The sequence below is a fragment of the Ursus maritimus genome, unplaced genomic scaffold, assembly GCF_017311325.1.
Source record: "Ursus maritimus isolate PB19 unplaced genomic scaffold, ASM1731132v1 scaffold_1, whole genome shotgun sequence".
Classification (NCBI taxonomy): domain Eukaryota; kingdom Metazoa; phylum Chordata; class Mammalia; order Carnivora; family Ursidae; genus Ursus; species Ursus maritimus.
The window spans coordinates 57743045-57765311 of NW_024423343.1; the positions used below are offsets into that span (position 1 = coordinate 57743045).

The 22267-nt window shown below is 41.1% G+C and overlaps 1 protein-coding gene across 3 annotated transcripts in view; it reads right to left on the reverse strand.

Annotated features, from left to right (window-relative positions):
• The window catches only part of MAP3K20 (mitogen-activated protein kinase kinase kinase 20), a 168867-nt gene that overhangs the window by 142659 nt on the left and 3941 nt on the right, over positions 1–22267 (reverse strand). For 2 of the 3 annotated variants that reach the window (XM_040643848.1, XM_040643858.1), the window contains exon 2: positions 13509–13701. In XM_040643848.1, coding sequence (XP_040499782.1) covers positions 13509–13667 — 159 coding nt within the window. In that variant the 5' untranslated portion in view covers positions 13668–13701. Of the gene's footprint in view, positions 1–13508; positions 13702–13871; positions 14142–22267 lie in introns of those variants that run through there. The other variant, XM_040643843.1, reaches the window with a different exon arrangement.

A 22267-nucleotide genomic window follows, 5' to 3' on the forward strand; every position in this document is an offset into this window, starting at 1 on the left:
TTCCCAGCTCCTCCTTTTAGTACCTGGGCTCCAACGGTCCCACGACCTGTAATCACCCGTTCCCGTACCTCTGTGGTGCCACTTCCTTCCCAGACGCCTCCCCTTCCTTCCTTACCCAGCTGCAGTCCCTTGGCGCGTCACAGAACCCTTCCTTTGCATCCATCCTCCCCTCCCTTCTTGTGCTTTTAACTTCACTATACTCAGGAAAACCACAACCCTGAAAAAACCCAATTCTCTGTCTACCCCACTCCTGTACCATGGAGCTGGACAGGGCTGAGGAAACACACACCACTAGCCCCGCTCAGCAGCCGTCCTCCCTTCCTGAGCCCCGCAGTTCTCAGGGTCCTGCAGTTACGTGCTGTTTCAGCACCATTTGTTGAAAAGATGATCCTTTCCTTCACTGGATTGCCTTGGTTCCTTTGTCACCAATCTTTTGGCCAAATATGGATCTACTTCTGGACTGTGTTCTGTTCCGCTGGTCCACCTGTGACATGAATACCACACAATCTTGATAACGGGAGCTTTGGAGTAAGTAACGAAATAAGGTAGTGTATTGTGTGAGTCCTCCAACACCATTCGTCTTCAAAAGTGGTTTGGTTATGCCAGGTCCTTTACGTTTCCATACAGATTTTACAACCTGCTCATCAATTCCTACCAAAAACTGGCCGGTGTTCTAACGGCGTTGTCCCGAAGCTACAAATCCATTTCAGGCGAACTGGCATCTTAATGGCATCCATTCTGACCTATGAACGTAGTGTTTCTCTCCATTTACTAAGGCCTTCTTTCATTTCTCTCAGCAGGGTTTGATAGTTTGCAGTGTAAAGATCTTGCACAGTTCTTTTGTTAAATTTATCCTTTACTATTTCATATTTTTTAGAAATAGAACTTTATAGTTTAGTTGTGGTACATAAAACTTCACCACTTCAACCATTTTAAGTGTACAACGCATTACGTACCTTCACATTACTGTGCAACCATCCCCATTATCCTTTCCAGAATTTGTTCATCATCCCAAACGGAAACTCTGTACCAGTTAAATAATAATTCCCTATTTACCCCGGCCTCTGGTAACCACTATGCTGCTTTCTACATCTGAATCTGCCCACTCTAGGCATCTAAGAAAAATCACACAGTAATTGTCCTTTTGTGTTTGACTTCTTTTACTTAGCATAGTATTTTCAAGATTCTGTGACAGTTTGTAAACAACACCTTGAGAGGAATGGCCAGGTATTTTATAGAATGTCCATCAATTTGGGTTAATCTGGTGTTCTCCTCATGCCTCGACTGGGATTACAGGTTTTGGGGAAGAAGACCACAGAGATGGGGTGTGTTTCTCATCACATCACATCAGGGGTACATGTGCTGATGTGGCTTATCCCTAGGGATACCAACCCAGATCACTTGGCTCAGTGGCACCTGCCAGGTCTGCCCACTATAAAGTTACTAAGCCTAAAGTTCCTAGTGTTTCCTTTTCTACTCTTTGCAAGTGAGTCACTAAGTTCAGCCCATATTTAAGAGGGGTAACCATCTCTATGTTTTAACATACAATTTAATTTTTTTATTCCCACATTTGAATGTTAAGCTCAAAAAGGACATGAATTTTTGTCTATTTTATTACCAATATGGCTCCAGGGTCTAAAATAGTACCTAGCACGTAATAATATTTGTTGGATGACAATACCAAAAAGGAGATTTCCTAGTAATCTGTTCAGGTCACAGTCTCCTACAGCAACAATTATAAATTCCTCACCTAGAAAAGTATGTGCTCAGGAAAAAAAATCACATGTCATTCATGCTAAGGTATTACTAACATGCTGAGCTACCTTTCTCAGTGGTATTTGCAGTTTTATTAGGAGAAAGTATCTTAAAGAGTGAAATTACAATGCCCAAATTTGAGGCATTAGTAACAGGATTAAATAGAGAATATAGAATAGTGGTTACAAATAATAGGAACTCAAGAAATGTCAATTTTATTTCTTTACCCTACATTTGGGAGAGAGAGATTTTGGGGACTCATAGTGTCTTCCCTGGAACCTCAAAAATATACTTATTCTACCGGCTAACAATCTTTTTTTTTTTTTTAAAGATTTTATTTCTTTATTTGACAGAGACAGCCAGCGAGAGAGGGAACACAAGCAGGGGGAGTGGGAGAGGAAGAAGCAGGCTCCCAGCAGAGGAGCCTGATGTGGGGCTCGATCCCATAACGCCAGGATCACGCTCTGAACCGAAGGCAGACGCTTAACGACTGCGCCACCCAGGCGCCCCTACCGACTAACAATCTTAACTCATCTTTGAAACAGGGCAGCATATAACTTTTTAACATTCCACATTCCTGAATCCAGTTAATGATAATTTCTTAGTCTCTTACTAAAAATCTGTTCTTGGCCCACTCAGCCCTTGGGGTAAGTCTATCTAGAATCAGAGTTTCCCACATTCCCTCGCTGTTTGGACACACGTCCTCTGGCCTTAGCCACAATTCCCAGGTTCTTCAGAGCACACACTGCTTCCCAGGGACCAATGCAGATCACACTTCGGGGCCTTCGTCTGTGCTTAAGAAACTGTCCTGAGAGTTTAAGGGGGAAAAGCTGTCTACTTTCACAACTTTAAAGATTTGCCCACAGTTGAACTGGTTTAGGAAAAGTCAGTTTAGATGCCAACTACACTATGGGCTGTATTTAAAATGCCCATCCGGTGATGTAAAACTGAGTACTGGTGCTTAACACGACTCTTCAGCTATAGTTCTAGTGACAGAAGCAATTCCGTTCCCACTAAAGGATGCTCTGCTCCACACATTCTCCAAATTCAGTGAGTTAAACTGACTCTGCTCATTAATTCCTACTATAATCTCCCTTTAAAAGCAGAGCAGCCACGTAGCTCCCTCCTTCGTGAGCAGAGCCTCTACCAACACTCTCCAGACATCTTCCCTTATCAGTGTGGCCGCTCTAACGTGGCTAATTTTACCAAGCACTATTTTCTGAAGAACAGCAACAGGGATAAAAGTCATATTCTCAAGTCATTAAGATTCCAGCAGTCTCGTTTCATTTAGGACACCTTAATTTTTCTCAGGTCATCAATCAATGAGCATCTGATATTAACAGAGCTAAGAAAAAGGCATCTTGGATTCCTTTTTTGGAAACATGTTAAAAAAAAAAAAACAACCACGCAGTAAGAACCATGGCCAGGAAAATCCTTTCTAGCTGCTATAGAACCGAGCCTTTCATTGAAAGAAAAACGAATGTATTAAGAGCTGAAAAACTCAGCCAAACACAGAGAAGGCAAGGCTATGAAGCAGACTAGGAATGGGAAACAGTGCTCTTTTCTGTAGACTCGGGAATACAAAATCTTTCTGTAAATCTTACAATAGAAGAAAGTTGAGGTGTGACTACCATGTTTATTATTTTGCGTATTTATGCCCTATACATTGATTGATTGCTTACAGTGAGCTCAGGACACACAAATATCAAGAAGATCAAGACCCTGTGCTCAAGAAGCTGACACACAGAAGAGGGTAAGATTTGTTCTGTGGGGCCCCGGAGCCAGAGCCCGTTATTAATGTCTGGAAGTTACATTATAAAGAACTAAGAATTAAACTGTTCCAAAACTAAACAGCCTGCATCTCACATGTCATCAAAGGCAGTATTCAAACAGAAGCTGGATGTCCTAACCAAGAGCAGGAATTAGGTATGAGGGGGGAAAAAATTGATAAGATAGTCTCTATCCTGGGTAATTTCATGTGACTTTCTGTCTTCTCTAGAAAGCAGAGAAGAAAATTCTAGGTACCTATTTATTTATCTTTAAAGATTTTATTTATTAGAGAGAGAACGAGAAAGGGCATGAGCAGGGAGAAGGGCAGAAGAACAAGCAGACTCCCTGCTGAGTGCAGAGCCGGACCCCCGGGCTCGATCCCAGGACACTGAGATCACGACCCAAGCCAAAGTCAGACGCTTAACTGACTGAGCCACCCAGGCGCCCCTAGGTACCTTTTTAATACCCAAGTGAGATAATCCCATTCTGAAGACTGACAGCCAATCATACCTACTTTGAAACTGTCTGAAATACTCAGGCATGGCTCTTCCTGTCCTCCAATTTTTCAATTGTTCTCTCTGTATTAGGCTTTGAATTTCTCAGAAATTCAATTTCTGCTTCATACTATTTTTCTGAAGCAAGAGCCTAGCTTTGTATAACACCAATCAGGATATAGTATTTTTATTGGAACACAGTCATTGGTTTGGTTTCAGCACAATATTTAGAGCATGGCTGGATATTAATTAACTGAATAATATTAACTGAAATGTTTATTGCTTAATATACTGAAATTACTGACTTCAAGTAATACTATAATGAAAAGCTGATATAACAGTTGCAATAATGTTCCTCATATGGCCAATCAAAAATAGCTTCCACATGCAAGTAAACATGTAATCTAACAAAGTTTTGGAAGGATTTTAAAAATTTAAAATAGCTAAGTAGCAAAAATAAGAAGGATGGGGCTTTCTCTTGCAAATAAAACATTTTTATGGTCACACTGTTAATCTAAAAAATAGCAAAGAGTGATGTTTGTCTCAGTGTAACTGCATTTCACATACCATGATAAGAACATTATACTTCGGGTGATTTTCTAAACTCCTCCTGGTTCTAGGAGAAGCCATTCCCGTGGCTTTTCCTCACTCTAAGGTTACCTCTCCTATAAGGTTTGTGTTGCCTTTAGAAAAATCAGAAATACATGCTTACTCGTTTAATTTGTACATTTGTTCAGTATGTGTCTCATTTCTTAAATCTCTTGATAGCAGTTCACTCGGGGGTGTCTAAGCTCCCAGTGACAGACCTACCCCGAGGAAAAGGGCTGAGTGACGGATAGCTGCTCGGTATATACTTCCGGATGATGACTACATTCATTATCAAATAAAATGATTTATTTTAAATTGCTTATTCCCCAAGCAATGAGTTATAGATGTAGCACAAAGTATGGCACACGAATTGTTTAGAATTTCTTAAGCGGAAATGGCAGCCTAGCCTAAAAGGTAGCAAAGCGCGGCATTTGTCAAAATCACTCATCAGGTACCCTAAAGAAAAGGGAAGAACTAAGAGTTCTGTTATGTAGCTGAATGAAGTCACCACCAGCAATAAATAAAGACTGGTGGGTTTCATCCTCCTGCACAGCTCGGAGAGTAAACGAAGAAAACGTGGGTACACTGATGCAGGATACCTTTCCTGGATGAGAATGAAAGGAGAACGGACTGCACCAGGAAACCCAGTTATCAAGGAACAGACACTTTACCGTGCTGGGTGAGGAAAGGCAGGCAAGGAAGGGTGCTGTTTATGTTAGCTAGTTTACTTAACCTCTCTGAGCTGTCATTTCTGATCTACCAAAGGAGATTATAGTCTTGTAACGCGACCATGAAGAGGGGGGCAGTAATGGAAAGGCCTGAACCAGGTGACCACGGCAGCAGTTGTACTTGGTACAGAGAAGATGGTCAGGATGGTGACAGCATCGGCGACAAAGGTAAAGCCAGCCCTTGCCCTCGGAGAGCTTGCAACAGGGGAATATGCCTTGTGCACGTCTGCCCTTCCACCTGCACGCTGAGCCCTGCCGTGGCTCCTGCCCGCAGACTGTGCACGTGGTCTCTGACACCTTTTCCACATAAGGTTCTCGGAACCAACAAACGGAAGTTTTCACCAAACATGACACTGATCTGCCATCCTGACTTCAGAGTATGGTTGTGAAGATACAACGGACGGTTCACCGTTATCCGGATTTTCCTATGTGTCAAAAACTCTTGAGACATTTTACATGTGTTCTCTCATTTAATCCTCTTGCCAACCCTCTGGGGTCAGTACTGTTATGAAGAAGCTCCACTTTTCAGATGAGGAGACGTGGCACGTTCACATGCAAAGTTACATGGCGGTAGCTTACAGTGTCCCAGAGTTGCAAGGCAATTATAATCACAAGTCGTGTTAGTGGTACAAGTGTTAGTAAGTTCAGAACGAAAAGAAAAATGATGCTTGTAGGACCTGAACCTGTTTCGCGGGAAAGGAAGAAATCAAAGTCGGAGAGTAAGAAGGATCTGCCCAGGCAGGGAGGACAGGGCATTATAGCTGCAGGAAAGAGGGAACAAGGTCACAGAAACGGAAAAGGGCGACAGGAGTGGGAGTTCAGGTCAGAAAACGAAAGACACGGCTGCACAGGCAGGTGAGGACGCAAGAGGGGAACCTTTGGAATCTGAAGCCATCTGCCTGACGTTTCAGAGATGTTTCCCATGGCTAAGTCAGCCTTCGTTTGTCACACTCAGTGACGGTGCCAGGCAGGGCCCGCGCACAGGTAGTCCCCTGAACGTGGTAAATTTAAGGGTCTGAAAAGCCTCTAACAACCAGTTTGACAGGGACCTAAAATTCCAAACTAAAGTTAACATCCTGACCATACGCATGTGCCCTATGATTGGCTGGCGACAACCTGAAGTTCGCAAATTCTAATGGGCATCAGGAACAGCTGGAAACTTATTACAGCCCAGACTGAAAGGCCCCACGCACCAGAGTTTCTGACTCAGTAGATGTGAGGCCCGAGAAGTTGCATTTCTACAAGTTCCCAGGTGATGCTTGATGCTTCTTGTCCAAAGGGCACACTTTGAGAACCACTGACCTCAAAGAAAAAAATCCAGAATGGGTTAATTCTGACTGGGGACAGGAAACGCTGTGCACGGGGTTGTCCTAAGTAAGAACGCGTGACAGGACTCCTGAGTGAAGGGGAAGAGCCTAGGTAAGTGGAGATGCTGTAACATACAGGACCTCGAAAGCAGCAACTTACAATGTCAGCTCTAGTGCAGTGAAGCCTGCCCTCTGGATGCTTAAAAATACCGCGTGGCCATGCTTGAACACCATTCTGGACAAATTAGCACAGAAATTATGCCAGAACTCGACGGCAGGCATCAAGTATCCAAGATATTTTTGTTTACATTAGTCTTATCAATGTATTTAAACACTGAGATGATTTACAAAGAAAATAAGTGCGGTTTTATTCTTCTGTACTGTGTTCAGAGACGGGGAAAATACTAAAATAGCATTCCTACAGTTAAAGTACATGCAAATAATTCATCAGTAAAAAGTCAGCTACAGAACTACAAAGAAAAGGAAAACGGGTCTTCCAACAAGCTAATAAAGTGATAAAAACATTCGCTAGCCTTCTATGAAGCACTAAATGCTGTCATGCTGATAAAGTCTGTCTAATGAAACCTTTTATTTTTAGCTTTCTAAGTTCTGTGTCAATTTCAAGATTGTATTTTCTATTTCACACAAGTATTTCCCCCTTTATACAAAAACTTATTGGTGGTTCCTGTTCTTATGCCCTGTTTTGACATTTTGATCTTCTCTATTTGTAAGTATCTACAGTGTGGGACAGTTTTGAAACTGGAATTTATCTGGCTTTCGACATTTCTACAACAAATTTGGTAAGATTTTTTTTTTTTTAACAAAGGGAGTGGTACCGTGCAAAAGGCAAGGCAAATGAATCCTCATCTTTCACTCCTGAGCGCTCTGCTTCTTTTCAGTTCTTGAGGGAAACAAAAAGAATCATGTCTCATATCTCATACCTAAGTCTGGTTTCCTACTATCAGCTGGACACCCACAGACATCAAGGTAAACTAAATGCTGGTAGGTTTCCATCTCTTAGACGAACACATCATGTGCAGACATGTCTGGTCCAACATATCATTAAATACACAGCAAGAGCAAAACGAAGCTGTTGTGAGTAAGCCTTCCTAAAAGGGGTGTGAAGCTGATGAACTCCGTGCCATGAGAGGTCAGTGGTTCGAAAGAGGACACTGACCCACAACGTCTTTATCCGCCCTCTGTACTCCTTGCTTCGATTTCTGCCTCTGCGGTAGCGTTTGATCTCAACTCATCTGGAATTTACCAGAAAGATACAATAACGGCTTCTTTTCTTACCTTTGGCATAGATCCTTAAGATATTATTTCTTTTCCTGTTGAAAACTTTTTTTTTTTAACAAAAATAAATAGTGCACTGTAAGTAAATCTGCAACTAACATAAACAAGCTAAATTACCACTGAAAAATTCTTTGGCACTGCTACGGAAAATCGATGGAACGGTAAACATTAAACATTTTAGAGGCACATACTGAGACTAGAAAATTAGTAATCTGTGGCATGTTAAAGAGTTTTATAAAACTCAATTCACTTGAACATCCTGAGAAAGTGACATAGGTTGTCAGAGCTATAATCCTTTTTGAGTTTTTTCCAATCATAAAAGTAAATATATGGCTCACACGGTGTTCACATTTGTCAAAACTGAGTGATTTGTACACTTCATTGTATGTAAATTTTATCTCAAAAGAAAACAAAACAGTAAACACATACTGAACTCTGGTAATAATATGCACGTTGAAGTATTTAAGGGGAAAGATACTGATGTCTGCAACTTATTTTGAAATGCATCGAAATGGACTGATGGACAGAAGGATACATAGCTGAATATATATGTGATAAAGCCAGTATTTATGTTAATGACAGACCCTTGATGGTAGACATACAGAGATTCACTAGAAAACTCTTTCAACTCTTCTTTATGTTTGAAATGTTCATAATAAAGTACTGGGGAAAAGCATGAAATCTTTATAGAAAAATATGGAAAACGAAGTATAAGAAAAATGAAAACACCACACAAACACCAAGCAGACACCCAAGATCTTACTACAGATAACGCTTTGTAACTTGCTTTACCACTTAGCCATATATAATGAGCATTTCCCTAGCTCTTTAAATATTCTTCCCAATGCAATGGAATTCTACTGTACAGATGTAGAATAATTTTTTTCAGCTTTACTGAGGTATAATCGAGAAATAAAATTGCCATATTTTAAAAGTATAAAACATGATGATTTTACTATATGCATATATTGTGCAAAGATTCACACAATGGAAGTAACACATCTGTCACCTCCCATAGTTGCCTTTGTGTGTGTGTCTCAGAAGTAACATAATTTAAAAGATAATTTGTTATGGAGCACTGGGGTTGTTTCCAGTTGTTCACCATTATCCATCTGAGATGAGCCTATTGTCTCCATCTTTCTGCACATCTCTGATTATTTCCTTAGGATGAAGTCATAGAAGTAAAATTTCTGGCTCAAAGAATGTAAATATTTTAAGATCTTTGATACATTTTGCTAATCTCTTTCCAAGAAGTTTACCAATTTACACCCCTAATGGGAGCATATCACAGATCATAGCTAGCCATATACAGGATATTAATGTTTAAATTAAATGCTTCCAGAAGTAAAACTTACCTATAACCATTCTCTCTCTCAAAGAACAAGGGCTCTTTTTTTTTTATTTTTTTTTTTAAGATTTATTCATTTATCTGAGTGAGAGAGAGAGACAGACAGTGCAGGGTGGGGAGGGGCATAGGGAGAGGGAGAGAGAATCTTAAGCAGACTCCACGCTGAGCACAGAGCCCGACATGGGGCTCAGTCTCACAACCCTGAAATAACAACCTGAGCCAAAGCCAAGAGTCAGAAGCTTAACCACTGTGCCACCCAGGCGCCCCTAAAGGCTCTTTTAAAAAGTCTACAATAAACAAAACTAGTACCCAAATCTTGGTTTCTAAATATCATAGTCCCAAATCAGGGACCCGGAACCAGGGCTTCTTGAAGAAATGGCTGATTCCAGGAATCATGCAGGAACTAGATCAGCCTAGAACATCTTCTTGTGCCAGGAAGTAAGAAAATGCTAAAAAGTGATGGAGACATCAAAAGGACACAGGAACTAACTTGAAGGGACTCTTGCATTGGGACATTTTCAGCATGAAAGTGAGTAACAATGTAATATAACATTTTGAATTTGAAAAAGAATCCATAAGCCTACAATGAAACAATAAATGAATGAACAGGTGAATAAATAAGTGAAAAAAGGAAGGCTCTCATTTATGCTAGAACTTTTTCTGTCTACACAGTAACTGTCATAATAATACCTGATTCAAACAAGAATTGCCAACAGATGCTTAAAACATTGGGTAACTTTTGTTGAGAGAAGATATTTACATAGCCTCAGAGTATCTTCCAACAGCTTAATTATTAATTACAAAGGGAAAAAAGGTATTTTTACTGTAGAGAAATTGGGTGAACCCCTCTTAGTCAAGGGTTCAAAATTAGTATCACCAATAACGAGACATCGTAGTCTCCCATCAAAATATGCCAAGGACGTAAGACCGCTGAAGTATTCCTGCCAAAACTACATAACCTTAAACTAGGAAAGAGGAAGGGAAAATCAGATAAACCCAAAATGAGGGACATTCTACACAACTGTCCTGCACTCTTCAAAAATGTCAAAATTTAAAAGCCAAAGAAAAGCAGAGAAACTGCTCAATTAAGGCAGTTAATTAGATACGCCAATTAAGTGCAATATGTGATCCTGACTGGATCCTGGGTTGAAAGAAACTGCCATAAAAAGTCTTTACTGGGACAATCAACAAAATTTGAATACAGACAGAATAGGTAATATTATTGCACTAGTATTAAGTTTTCTGACAGTTGTATTACCGTTGCATTCTCGGGAGATGCTAAAGTGTTTAGGAAAAATGTACCCAGTCTCTGCAATTTATCTCATGGTTCAATAAAAATATGTATGAATACAGGGGTCAAGCATCTGACTCCTGGTCTCAGCTCAGGTCATGATCTCAGGGTCATGAGACTGTGTCCTGCAACAGGCTCTGTGCTCAGCAGGGAGTCTGCCTGACGATTCTCTCCCTCTGCCCTCCTCCCACTCTCTCTTTCTCTCAATCTTTCTCAAAATAAATCTTTAACCAAAAAATAGGTATGAATACATATAAATTAATATGTAAAGAGAAGCAAATGTTGAAAACTGTTAATAAGTGGTGATTCTAGGGGAATGCCAGAGTTCATGGTACTATTCCTATAGTTATTCCCTGGGCGTAAAAATTTTTTAAAAATTAAGTTTTAAAGAACTACATAGATTTTATTTATTTTTATTTATTTTTAAAGATTTTATTTATTTATTTGACAGAGAGAGACAGTGAGAGGGAACACAAGCCGGGGAGTGTGAGAGGGAGAAGCAGGCTTCCTGCCAAGCAGGGAGCCCGATGCAGGGCTCGAACCCAGGACCCTGGGATCATGACCTGAGCCGAAGGCAGACGCTTAACGGCTGAGCCACCCAGGCGCCCCCAAAGAACTACATAGATTGTAAGTCAATTCCATTTTTCTCTCTTTTCTTCCAAGTTAAAGAAGTAATAGGTACTCACTAAAGCAGAGAAAAGTAATACATACTCACTAAATTAGAGGTCTACGAAAAAAGTCAAAATAGAAGGACTTCCTCTAGCCTCCTACGTATGTGATGTTCAAGAGTTTGGTAACTATTTTCTCCACCTTTCACTAAGTTCATAAAACATAACCAGATATCATGGTCACTCTTAAAGATTATTAAACGTTCCACTGCTTCTTGGCAAAAATGGCCAAGTAACATAAAACTGAATCTACACGTTGGAAAACACTGCAGAGCTTATTACCTTCACCTTACTTCGACAACACCTAGCCGGCAAGCCAGTTGCCAATACCTGCCAACCCCTAGCCAGAATGTTTTACATCTCAGACTCATGCTGATTCAGTAAGTGTGGGGGTGTAGGCCCCAATGCTGGCACTGAGTCTGTTGTTCCTACTTACCGTGTATGAGGTATGTTCCTGCAGTTGACTGTAAATCGCCTCCATTTCTGAGTGATAACCCATTTAGGTTAAACACCTACGTAAGAGCAGGACTTGGTAGTTTCTAATATCCTGCTTTCACCCCTGTGCTTTCCTATGCCATTTTTCTAGCTTTCTCAAAGATAGTAAAAAAAAATAAAAAAATAAGTGGTATTATGTATGGGGAGGTGGGGGTGGAGTGAACAGGTTGCAATTACTGTTTTCCTGGCAAAATTTGTTCTATGACTCAAAAAGTCTTTTTCACATCTAACAATCATGTAAGAACAGGCTTGTTGAGCGGAGGCCGCATGACTTCATGCTTACAGACATTAGCATACTTAAATATTTTGAATATAAATTTGATGAAATTGGTTTATTTTCTATCTAACCTGGTCAACTACAGATTTCAGAGTTAAGAACTACAGAACAGGGAGTCTGATCTCCTGGATTTTACCTGCCCCTTTCTGAGGCACCTGAATACATTCTTCAAATCTCTAGTTCCCCATCTATAAAATGGCTACGATTAAGCTTGCCTGTAAAGGATGTAAGAGTCCGCTAGATAAAAGCAGCTAGGTTCTGTCCAGAGTAAGAAATGGTTTTACTCTGTGGCCACTATTTTCAAACGTGTTGATCAAGAACTAAGGAGAAAGGAAACTTTTTCTACAGAGCACTCTCCTGCTTTGTGTGCACCCTGGCGTTAAAAGCTATCGCTCCTTAATACTCTCCACAACCTACAGGTACCCCAAGGCAGAAAGGTCTTAGTCCTTCTCACCTGGCATCAACAACTGGAAACCCAGCTGGGGACCACACAGTCACACCGCACGGCTGGGGGAAAACGCCACAAAGTGCTGCCGTTCAGGTTTCCTTTTCTATCAATTGCTATGGTTCACTGACAGCAGTTAATGAAAAAAAAAAAATGAAATCATTCAGGGGAGATTAAAAGATATTTATGGAAAAGTTCCCTTTAAAAAGACATTGGGGAAAAAACCACAATAATTAGCCAGAATAGGACATAAATAGAAATGACCGAAACGAGCTCCAGAGGGTAGCTGTTAAAAGCTATCCATGCCACTGAGCCCCTGCAGGTCAGCTCCACAATTAGCTTTCTCCGCCAGGTACCAAACTGAACGGGGGCACCAAGCTGGGTCATATTCCTAAGGAAGAGGAAGGGCCTAGGTAGGAGTTCTGCGCTCCCCCAGGACTAGCACAAGTCCCAGACTGGGGAAACCAAGACCCTTTTCTGATTTTACAAATAGGGCAGCCCTTTGTCTAGCACCTGGTAATTCTTTATTAAACAAAATCCATCACTTTTGGCCTCCAGTAAAGGTGAAATCCAAGAAACTAGTATTGTTTAGATTTCAGTAGAAAAATAATGCTTTTTATTTTTTTAAAGACAACTTCTGATGGCCACAAATTCATGAAACCCAAAATAGAAAGGGAATACAGATTTTCACACGTTGCTCTTTACTGACCCCTCTCGGCTGAGCTGGGGAAAAGCCAAGCCTGAAGACTGGGAAGGTCTGAAGCCTCACCTTCCCCTCAAGGAGAGCTCAGAGAACATTCGGTCTTTCATGCCATGGAAAGAAATCCTCTCGGTTCAGATGACCCCTAGGAGAACTCAGTCCTAAAGCACACGTGGCAGTGATTTCTATTTATGGGGCTCCCAGAATGGAAACTGGGAAACAGCCTCGCGGATCAGCCCCAAAGGCCTCGCCTGCTAGGTCCCTGACAGCCCGTGACCTCTGACTCGGTTGAAAAGCTTACATACGCGCAATCGCGACCATTTCTGACAGCAGAAAAGGACCTTACCTCTTTCTCTATTTTGAGCAGCTTCTTCACAGCCACCTCCTTGTCCTGGGATATCCATCTGGCTCGATATACACTCCCAAAACTTCCTCCGCCGCAGTTTTCAAAAAACTGCAAGTCATCAAATTTGATTTGCACAAAGGAGGTTCCGAGAGACGACATCTCATAATGACAAAGTATTAGACTCCCACAAAATCTGCAGAGAGAAAGCAAAAGAAAAGTTGCATTATAAACCTATTAGGACCAATCCTCTGTATCCCACTTTAGATAACGGGTAACAAGCGCTGCGAAACGTCCAGAAAGAACCGTGATGACTCAGGAGAAAGGAAAGCAAGGCTCGGCACAAACCAAAATGAAAACCCTTACCCTGGCAGCCCGTGTGCAAAAGTCAACGGCCACTTGTCCAGACTCTGAAACACAGCTGTCCACAGAGAAATGGCTCAGATTTCCCCCCTGACAAAAGCCGGCGCAGCACTTCCTGCACATCCCCAGGGGCTCTGCCGAAAGGCTACTGTGTCACCAGGTCTATCACAAAGCCCTGACCGGCGGGGCACGCTGCCGGCGGCAGGCTGGCAGAGCTCTCCGGGCATCCGCGGCACGCCGTCCCTCCGCGTGGCGCTCACTTCACGCGAAATACCCATCACCTACGCCACGGGGCATCCCGGCACCAGGACGGCCGAGATGCTGCGAACTGAGCCCACGCTCAGGGCTTCTGCTCCGAAAGCTACCGCTCCGCTTAGGGAGGACAGAAAAGCTGGCCCAGGGTTTTCCACAAGGGGCTCCCTAGACTGGATGCTGTAGCAAAACTTAATTAAAGAGGAGAAAATTTGCCCTTGATTACAATATATTAAGTCATCCAAAATACTCTGCCAAGAATGTTTTAAAAAAAATATTTTGTTTGTCTCCAGAGGAACGGATTACCCCTCCCAGAGATTATTACGGTGATATTTTCTGCAGTCTAAGGAGTTTTACTATTACCCGGGTAAGTGGTCATTCTTCACAGCCCATGCCAAACCACAGATTAGCAGGAAACACAAAACAAAAACATACAAACAAGAAAACAATGGACTAAAATTTTGAACCTGCATAAAAAAGCAGGTGGATAACAGAAGTCTGTACACATGTTCTTGCCAAACTGTAAACCAGAATCCCACAATGAGGGCGCAAAAAGACAAATCCCTGTGCATGCAAAACAACTGGCCTGGGGTCCTCCCAAGGGTCAATGTCAAGAAAAGGCAGGAAAACTTCACAAGGAGACATAAATAAATACGATGACTAAATGCAATCACTGACCACTGACTGGATACTGGCATCGAAAAACAGAATCTATAGAAAGTATTATTGGGATTTTAGGAAAATTTGAATACTAACTACATATTAGGTACTATTATTTTACCCACGGACAATAACAGTATTCTGATTTGGTAGGAGGATGTCCTTGTTCTTGAGAGATCTACGGGGAGACATATTTAAGCATTATACCTACAACTTAATTTAAAATGGTTCAACCCCCCCCAACCTCCAAAAACAGTGCACGGATATAGAGAGAGAGGAAGCAAATGGGGCAAAATGTTAAGAACTGGTGAATCTAGGCAAAAGTTATACGAGTACTTCACTACTCTTTCCATTTCTCTGTGGGGTTTGATTATTTTCAAAATAAAAAGGTGGAGGGGGCGATGTGGACAAAGTTTCTTCATAAACAACTTGAAGCTCTGCTGAGTGATGTACACAGTCGGCTCAGAGATCTTCACGTGCAGCTGGCCACCAGTCCCATTTTAGGAATGTCATGTCACTGAAGAATGCTGCTTTCTTTTTTTTTTTTTTTAAGTAAGCCCTATGCCTAATGTGGGGCTTGAACTCACGACCCTGAGATCAGGAGTCACCTGCTCCACCTACTGAGCCGGCCAGGTGCCCCAAGAATGCTGATTCCTTACACAAAGTCAAACTCTGCTCTACTTTGGGGAGAAGGCAAGAGAGGATTATTTATTTATCATCTAAAGTTTAAAAGCTAGCTTACAGTCGACACAAAAATACAGGGGGGAAAACCCACTGTACCCAACTTTAGTCTATCACACATGTGAGTCGACAATTTACCTTACTAACTTTTGCTTCAATTCATATTCAGTTATAGAAAAGAAGAGAGGTTGGATAAAATTTAGGAATGTGCCAACGGTAGTCACAAAGAATATGCAAGCTAAAAAGTCGGTCCAACAAAATGCAAAGCACCACTTGCAAGATCCCCTCAGTGTTACCGATGCTAGGTCTATATTGTTATCATTTTTGTTTTATTAAAGTATAAAAATAAAATAGGACCACAAAGCTTATAATAAAAAATAGAACTCTCCTACTCCACCCTTCCCCGTACCCAATTCTCTCTACAGAGGGACTAATTTCAACTCCTTTACCGTTTTCTTCTGCTATTTACCTCCATATTTCTAAAAAATGTGTTCATATTGCTATTTCTTGATTGCTCCATTTCAGATATTACCTATTAACTTCTCTCTGTGGAAGAAAAGGATTTAGTTTTCATATACCCCCTTTACTCCTTGCATGGAAATATGTCACACTTGCCCAATCCTCCCAGCTTACAAATATATGGTAATATTTAGTTGAGTTAATAGTCAGTAGTCTGACTATTGTAGACAAAGTAAATATTCCCAGGACTGCTATGTTGGATTCAATGATTTTTCCTTTCTTGGATAACTTTTTGTTTCTCCTAGAGTTATTAGTTGCTCCATTTTTGTTGTTTGCTTACATTTTTATATTCTTGCCACTTATGCACCTCATCAAACTCTCCCAAGAACTACAAAACTCCTTTAATAAAATGAAAACATCAGGTAATTTGGGGGACAGTGTTCTATTTTTTCTTACAGACATTCCTCCTGTACTCTTCATATTGATTCAGTCTGGCTGGATGGTTGCTACCTAGGCCTGACTTGGACTGGGACTTTCCTTCACCATCATCCTAAAATTTCCTTCACCTTCTCTGTGAGAACCCCCGTCCTTGAATCCCCTGGTTTCTCTTTCTTGGTTTATTTCCTTGTTTTGACAGTGTACATCTCCCATTAGCAACCTAACAGAGTACCCGGAATGTAATTTTTTTGAGAATCTGTGTGTCTTTAAATGTCTTCATTGGTAGCTTGCCTGGGTTTGCGATTCTAGGTAGGAAATAATTTTCCTTAGAAGTTCAAGTGTTACTTCATAGTGTTCTAGTTTCTAATGTGGCTGTAAAGCAGCCTCATACTGCTCTGCTGATACTAATGCTTTTTACACTATTACTTCTTCTCTGAAAGCTTTTAGGACCCTGTATTCATTTCTAGAAGTCTGAAATTAATAGGACATGTTTAGGAGTGAGTCTTTTTCGTTCACGGGTAGGACATTCAGTGAACCCTCTCAGCCTATACTCTCATCGAACTCATGTCTTTTAATTCTGGGAAATTTTCTTGTGTTATTCCTTTACCACTTACAGCTTTTACTTCTTGTTTTCTCATACACACATGAGGAACTACACGGAGTTCCCAGTACTTGCTAACCTCTCTCACATCTCCCTACCTTTGCATAACCTAGTTCTACTTTGAACGTCTTTCTCTGACCAGGAAACTCCCGTCCCCGACTATCTGCTTCAAGTCTCATAAGCAGAATTAAATTATCCTTTTGTGCCTTAGCACCTTTCTTTACCCAATCAGCTTTCCCACTTACTTCCCACCAGACTATAAATCCCTTAAAGGTAAAGCTCATTTCTATTTACATCTAGAGTTCAGCACCTAGTACACAGACAGGCATGTTGCACGTTTTCCATTCAAAAACTGCTGAATGAATGCGCAAATGAATGAACAGTTTCTGGCTATTCTTCCCTTACACTTTTTGTAGCTAGAAAGATTCCAATCAGGCTAAGTAAAATCTGACATCTGTAGTGTTTACAAGTTCCCCCAGAGGACTGCGAAGCAAATCCTGATTTGGAAACTGCTGCCTAGGCTTCTTGGGAAACTGAGGAGAGTATATTTGGGACTCCAGAATTGGGTGTCTATGAGTCCAAAGGAGAAGGAAGAGAAGAGGGAAGAGCAGGAGGAGGAGAAAGAGGAAGGAAATTCTTTTCAAAACAAACCTAGAGATCTAACCCAGGATGAGATCAACATGCATAAATCTAAACCTTCTGTACAGAACGGGTCCAGGGAATCTGGATGAACTGAGGTGGGATCGGTTACATTCGAAACTGACCTAAGGATACCAGAGGAAGGCTGATCTCTGAGAAGTATTGTTCTCCAGGACCTTCATTCCTTGAGATGAGGCAATTAAATCGTGTTCTTCCCAGAATCACTGTTACTCACGTTGTGATACATCTTGCCATTTGGAAAATGGCTACGTATGAATGGAACTATGTAATTACTTGAATGTTTTATTGAGACCATAAAAAATTAAGTCCCATCTTATTACTGAAGAGACCAACAACTCTGGGGAGTATGAGTACAGGTTTTAATTCCAGTGAGCTTGGCAAAGCATCACGGACTTAGCTAAAAAACCGGACTGAGATTCCCACTGCCTTCTATGTGCGTGTCAGACCACGTACAGGTTTCCCCCCGCTATCCCAAAGTAGAACCTTCCTATGAAACCTTTCATTAGCCAGAATGGCATAAAGCAAAAAAGCAACTGCCATTAATTTACATGGAGAAAATTCTGAGTATTTCCAGACTCCAAAATTAACCCCTCTTAGGCTTTTCTGATAGCTTAGGACACATCTTGCTAACGGATGCACAAAATAAATCAAGACAAATAAAGGACAGCTGCTCTCAGACACAGTTCAAAGCTACGGCGGGTTGATGCTGAGAGGCATGTGGTGGGGGAGGAGGAGCTTGGGGTGCATGCCGCCTCGATTAACAGCGCACTGCAAAACAAACGCTGAATGCGATTTTCCCCTTTGCCGTTTTTTTTCCTAAAAGTGAAAAATCCTCTTCAGAGTTCTTTCAGTTAGCAAAACCAGGTACGAATGCAGGTCTTTCGTAAAAGCAAAGTGGTGTCGTGCAAATTTTCAAAAAGCAGAAGATACCTGTATATTTATTTTTCCCCTTGAGCTAACCCCCTTTAATTTAAAATCATTATTCTAAGAGGATCAACTTATGATGAGAAGAATGGAAAATATGAGTTGCTGATTAATCATACGTAGAGCATCTTGGGGAAGACTACCACCTGATCAAATTATGTTCTAATTTTTCAGAGGTGTTCTCCAGTGAATACAGCGGAATTTAATGAGTCATGTATATAAATGTTATTTACCTAGCATACCCAATCAAATGATGTTGATATCCCACCATGTTAAAATAATTGCTTTTACACAAGAAAGGCAATTTTTCTCCAGGCCACAATTCCCAGCCCTAATTTTGTAGCATTTTGACTTTTGTTTCATGAACTCTCACGGCTGTTTTAGATATTAATAAGTATCTGCCACACAGCGCTGAAGGGTAAACTAGAGCGGAGATATCACCAAAATCAAAGCATAACAGCAGGAAAATGCTGAAAATCACTCAAGTGCTGGGGCAGTCCAATCATCTGAGTACCTGAATGGTAAGACAAACTTTTGCAATTTTTAAAAATGTGAAAACCGAAATTTAAAGAAGATTTTTAACTATTAACTAAATTGCTGAAAGCATATATAGATCATCAGAAGTGAAACCATGTGGAGGCAGAAAACCTTAAATGGAGTATTATTTGACTTCAAAGTTTCCAGCTTTCTAGTGCAAAAAAATGGACTTCTGTCCCGAATTAAAAACCACAAAATAAAACAAAAAAAGACCCTGCTAACATCCTAACATAAAAAAACAAGATTTAGATATAATGAGTTTGAACTCTGCCTCTAGCTCTTGGTAACCCTTGAACCAATCACATTTTCTGACCATGACATTCCTAGATCCAGTAAGTAAAAAATCTGAAATCTCTTCCATTCTGTTACCAAATGACTCAAAGTGGCTAGATCAAAAGTTACCAAATTTACAGAATATTATTTGACTTCTTTAATGAGTCTTCTTGCCAAATAACAGCTATTTTCAACACAAAAGCGGCATGGTCCAGGGGAAAGGCCCCAGGTAGATCCGGCAGCGAACGTGAATTTACCAGCTGCGAGACCTTGGCCCAGGTACTGTGCCTCTGGGACCTCAGTCTTCTCACTGGCAAGGACACCCACGCTGCTTGGCTGGGAAGGGGGAGATGCTCTGAAAGCGCCTTGCGCAGGGCCCAGTGCCTAGTATACGATACGCAGCAAACGGAAATGATGGCTGTCAAGTTCTCTTAATAAGTCTTGTCATCATATTTAGCCATTGACTTCTTTGGCTTTCTTCGTCCAGTATGCTCTCCTCCATTGTTTTTTCCCTGTTTTCAGAATCATTTTACATCTCCATTAGTTTGGCAGAACAATGATTAATAGATAAATGTACTATTGGTCCCTAAATCCTTCTTATCTGTGTATGGTTTAATGTTTTTTCTCACTCCTCTGTTTGCTTCTTCCGGTTTTGGCCATGTTTGCAAGATCTTATTAGTGTATCATTATAATTTTCTTTTAAACTTTTTCATAAGGATAATAAGTTATTAAAAGACGATTTTTTTTTTTTTTGCGCTTTTTAGATAACAGAGTTTCTAAGACCTATTTATTTCAATGATAGCATCCACTTTGGTAGGTTCCTAGAGTATACCTACTTTCCATGGTGGCCACTATCTGCCTTTAGATCTTATCTACGGCCTATCAAAAGGATTCAAGAAACTGCATCCACCTTCATTAAATACCTGCAAATCATAACTTTTTTGTAAAATTAAGTCCACCTTATAAAAAAACTAACTTTACTAGAAAATAGGTCTTTGGACTTTTTCTGGATTTTTCTTTTAGATTTATATGGGCCTATAATTTCTGAATGCAGATTCTTCCTCTTTTTCCATCCCTCGTTGACATTTTCCTTTTTCCCTTCTTCACAAAAGTTACAAGGTTATTTTTGATGCAATATAGGAAAAAAATGAATTTATTTTAGAATGACCTGAATAGGACCAGAAAAACCTTCAAGAAAACACACCTCAACAAATTCTTCTGCCAACCTTGCTGCTCTAATATTTACTTACGCTAGTATTGTTTCAGCTTCCTTAACATAGATCAGCGAATAAAACAAATTGTGCTTTATGATCATGTGTATTAAAACGATACCACTTGGATTATGGTTCTACAATGATTTTTTTCCCCTACAAGTCTAACCTTCAAAACATGGGGAGAGCTTGAGTTTGTTGTATTTGTTCGTAACAGCAAGGGCAAAGATTCTAAGATTCTGTTCTTGAACAGGACTACTCTTCTACTGCTTTTGCTTTTAAACCACTCAAAAAAGATCTATAAGACTAGCTAGAAGAGACTAGGTATGCAAAAAGAACGAACCAATACTCTGTCTACCACAGACATTCCTTCCTTCCTCCAAGGCTGCCACTGGAAAGCAGCAGATTTTGTGCAGAACAGGTTGGGCTCGGTGAATAGGATCTTTAGTCATGAATATCAGAGAGAAGCCGACTTTGAGACTCTAAAAAATGGAACAGCTACTGTTTCTTTTTGTGTGTGTGTCTATGCTTCACCATACAAGTAACAAACACATCCCTCTAATTAGAGCAAAGGTTAAAATAAAAATGAGCCAGTTAAATGAAACATTCTTATTTGTGCTTTAATATTTCAATTAATGAAGACAGACTTCCACTGCCAGAAATGTTACTGGAGGCAAAACACTGGCGGAAGAGGAATGCAGGAGGCAGGGGCACTTCTGGCACAGAAGTACTGTGTGGAAATGTGTCTGTGCTCGAACAGAAGCCCAACCAGGCAACGTGATGCAGGTACTTCTGGGGACACGGGGTCCCTACAGGGGCACTGTGTCCAAGGACTGGAGGCCTGGGAAGAGAGCTGGCCAGAGTCTGCGAGTAGAGTAGAGGCGCATTGAGAGGGCCCATTTCCATGGGTTGGCTGGAAGAGGAATTCACAGATGTGTGGGGGTGGGAGGGGGGTGCGGGAGAAAACACGAGTAAACAAGGCTTACTGCAGTCAGCAGGCCTACCCATCCCTCACGCTGCTGCTACTTGGCTTTTGTCTCTACCCTTGAACCATTTTCTGTCAGACAGAAAGCATCTGACCTGTCCTGGCTGCTAACAAACAGGTTCAATCTTGGATGAATTACCGAGAACGAATGTTCCCTGAGAAGGGTAAATAGGGCAGTTAAAACCCGGTAACCGTGACGTCAGATGAAAGCCAGTGGGGACTGTTAAAACCACAGAAGGCCATGGAAGACCCCATATTATGCATCGCCAACCTAAAAGGTACAGAGAGAATTCCTGGTTATCAGAGTTGCCTAAGAAGAAAATAAGCCACTCTGAGAGTGAGCTGCCTATTGCGGACAGTGTTCCACAGAAGGGGGGCACAAGGAATAGGAGATTCTTGCAACAGCCACATAGTGACCTTATGAGTATTCTAGGACTAATCAACCTACTGTAAAGGATGGATGCCCCCCCGCCCCGGAATACAGTCATGAACCTGACCTAAGAGTCCCTGGCAAGGCGGAGGAGCAGTGATTGCCGTCAGCCATGGAGATGATGGAGATGACTGGGCCATACTCCTCAATTTCTCCTCCCAAACTGGCTGGGAAGGTAAGAGTCATGTTCCAGATTTCTATCCTATGACTATTCTTTCCCCTCCCTCCTCCCTCTCCGTTCCCAAAGAACTTTGTTCACGCTGAAAGCCACAGGATAACCACCGAAAA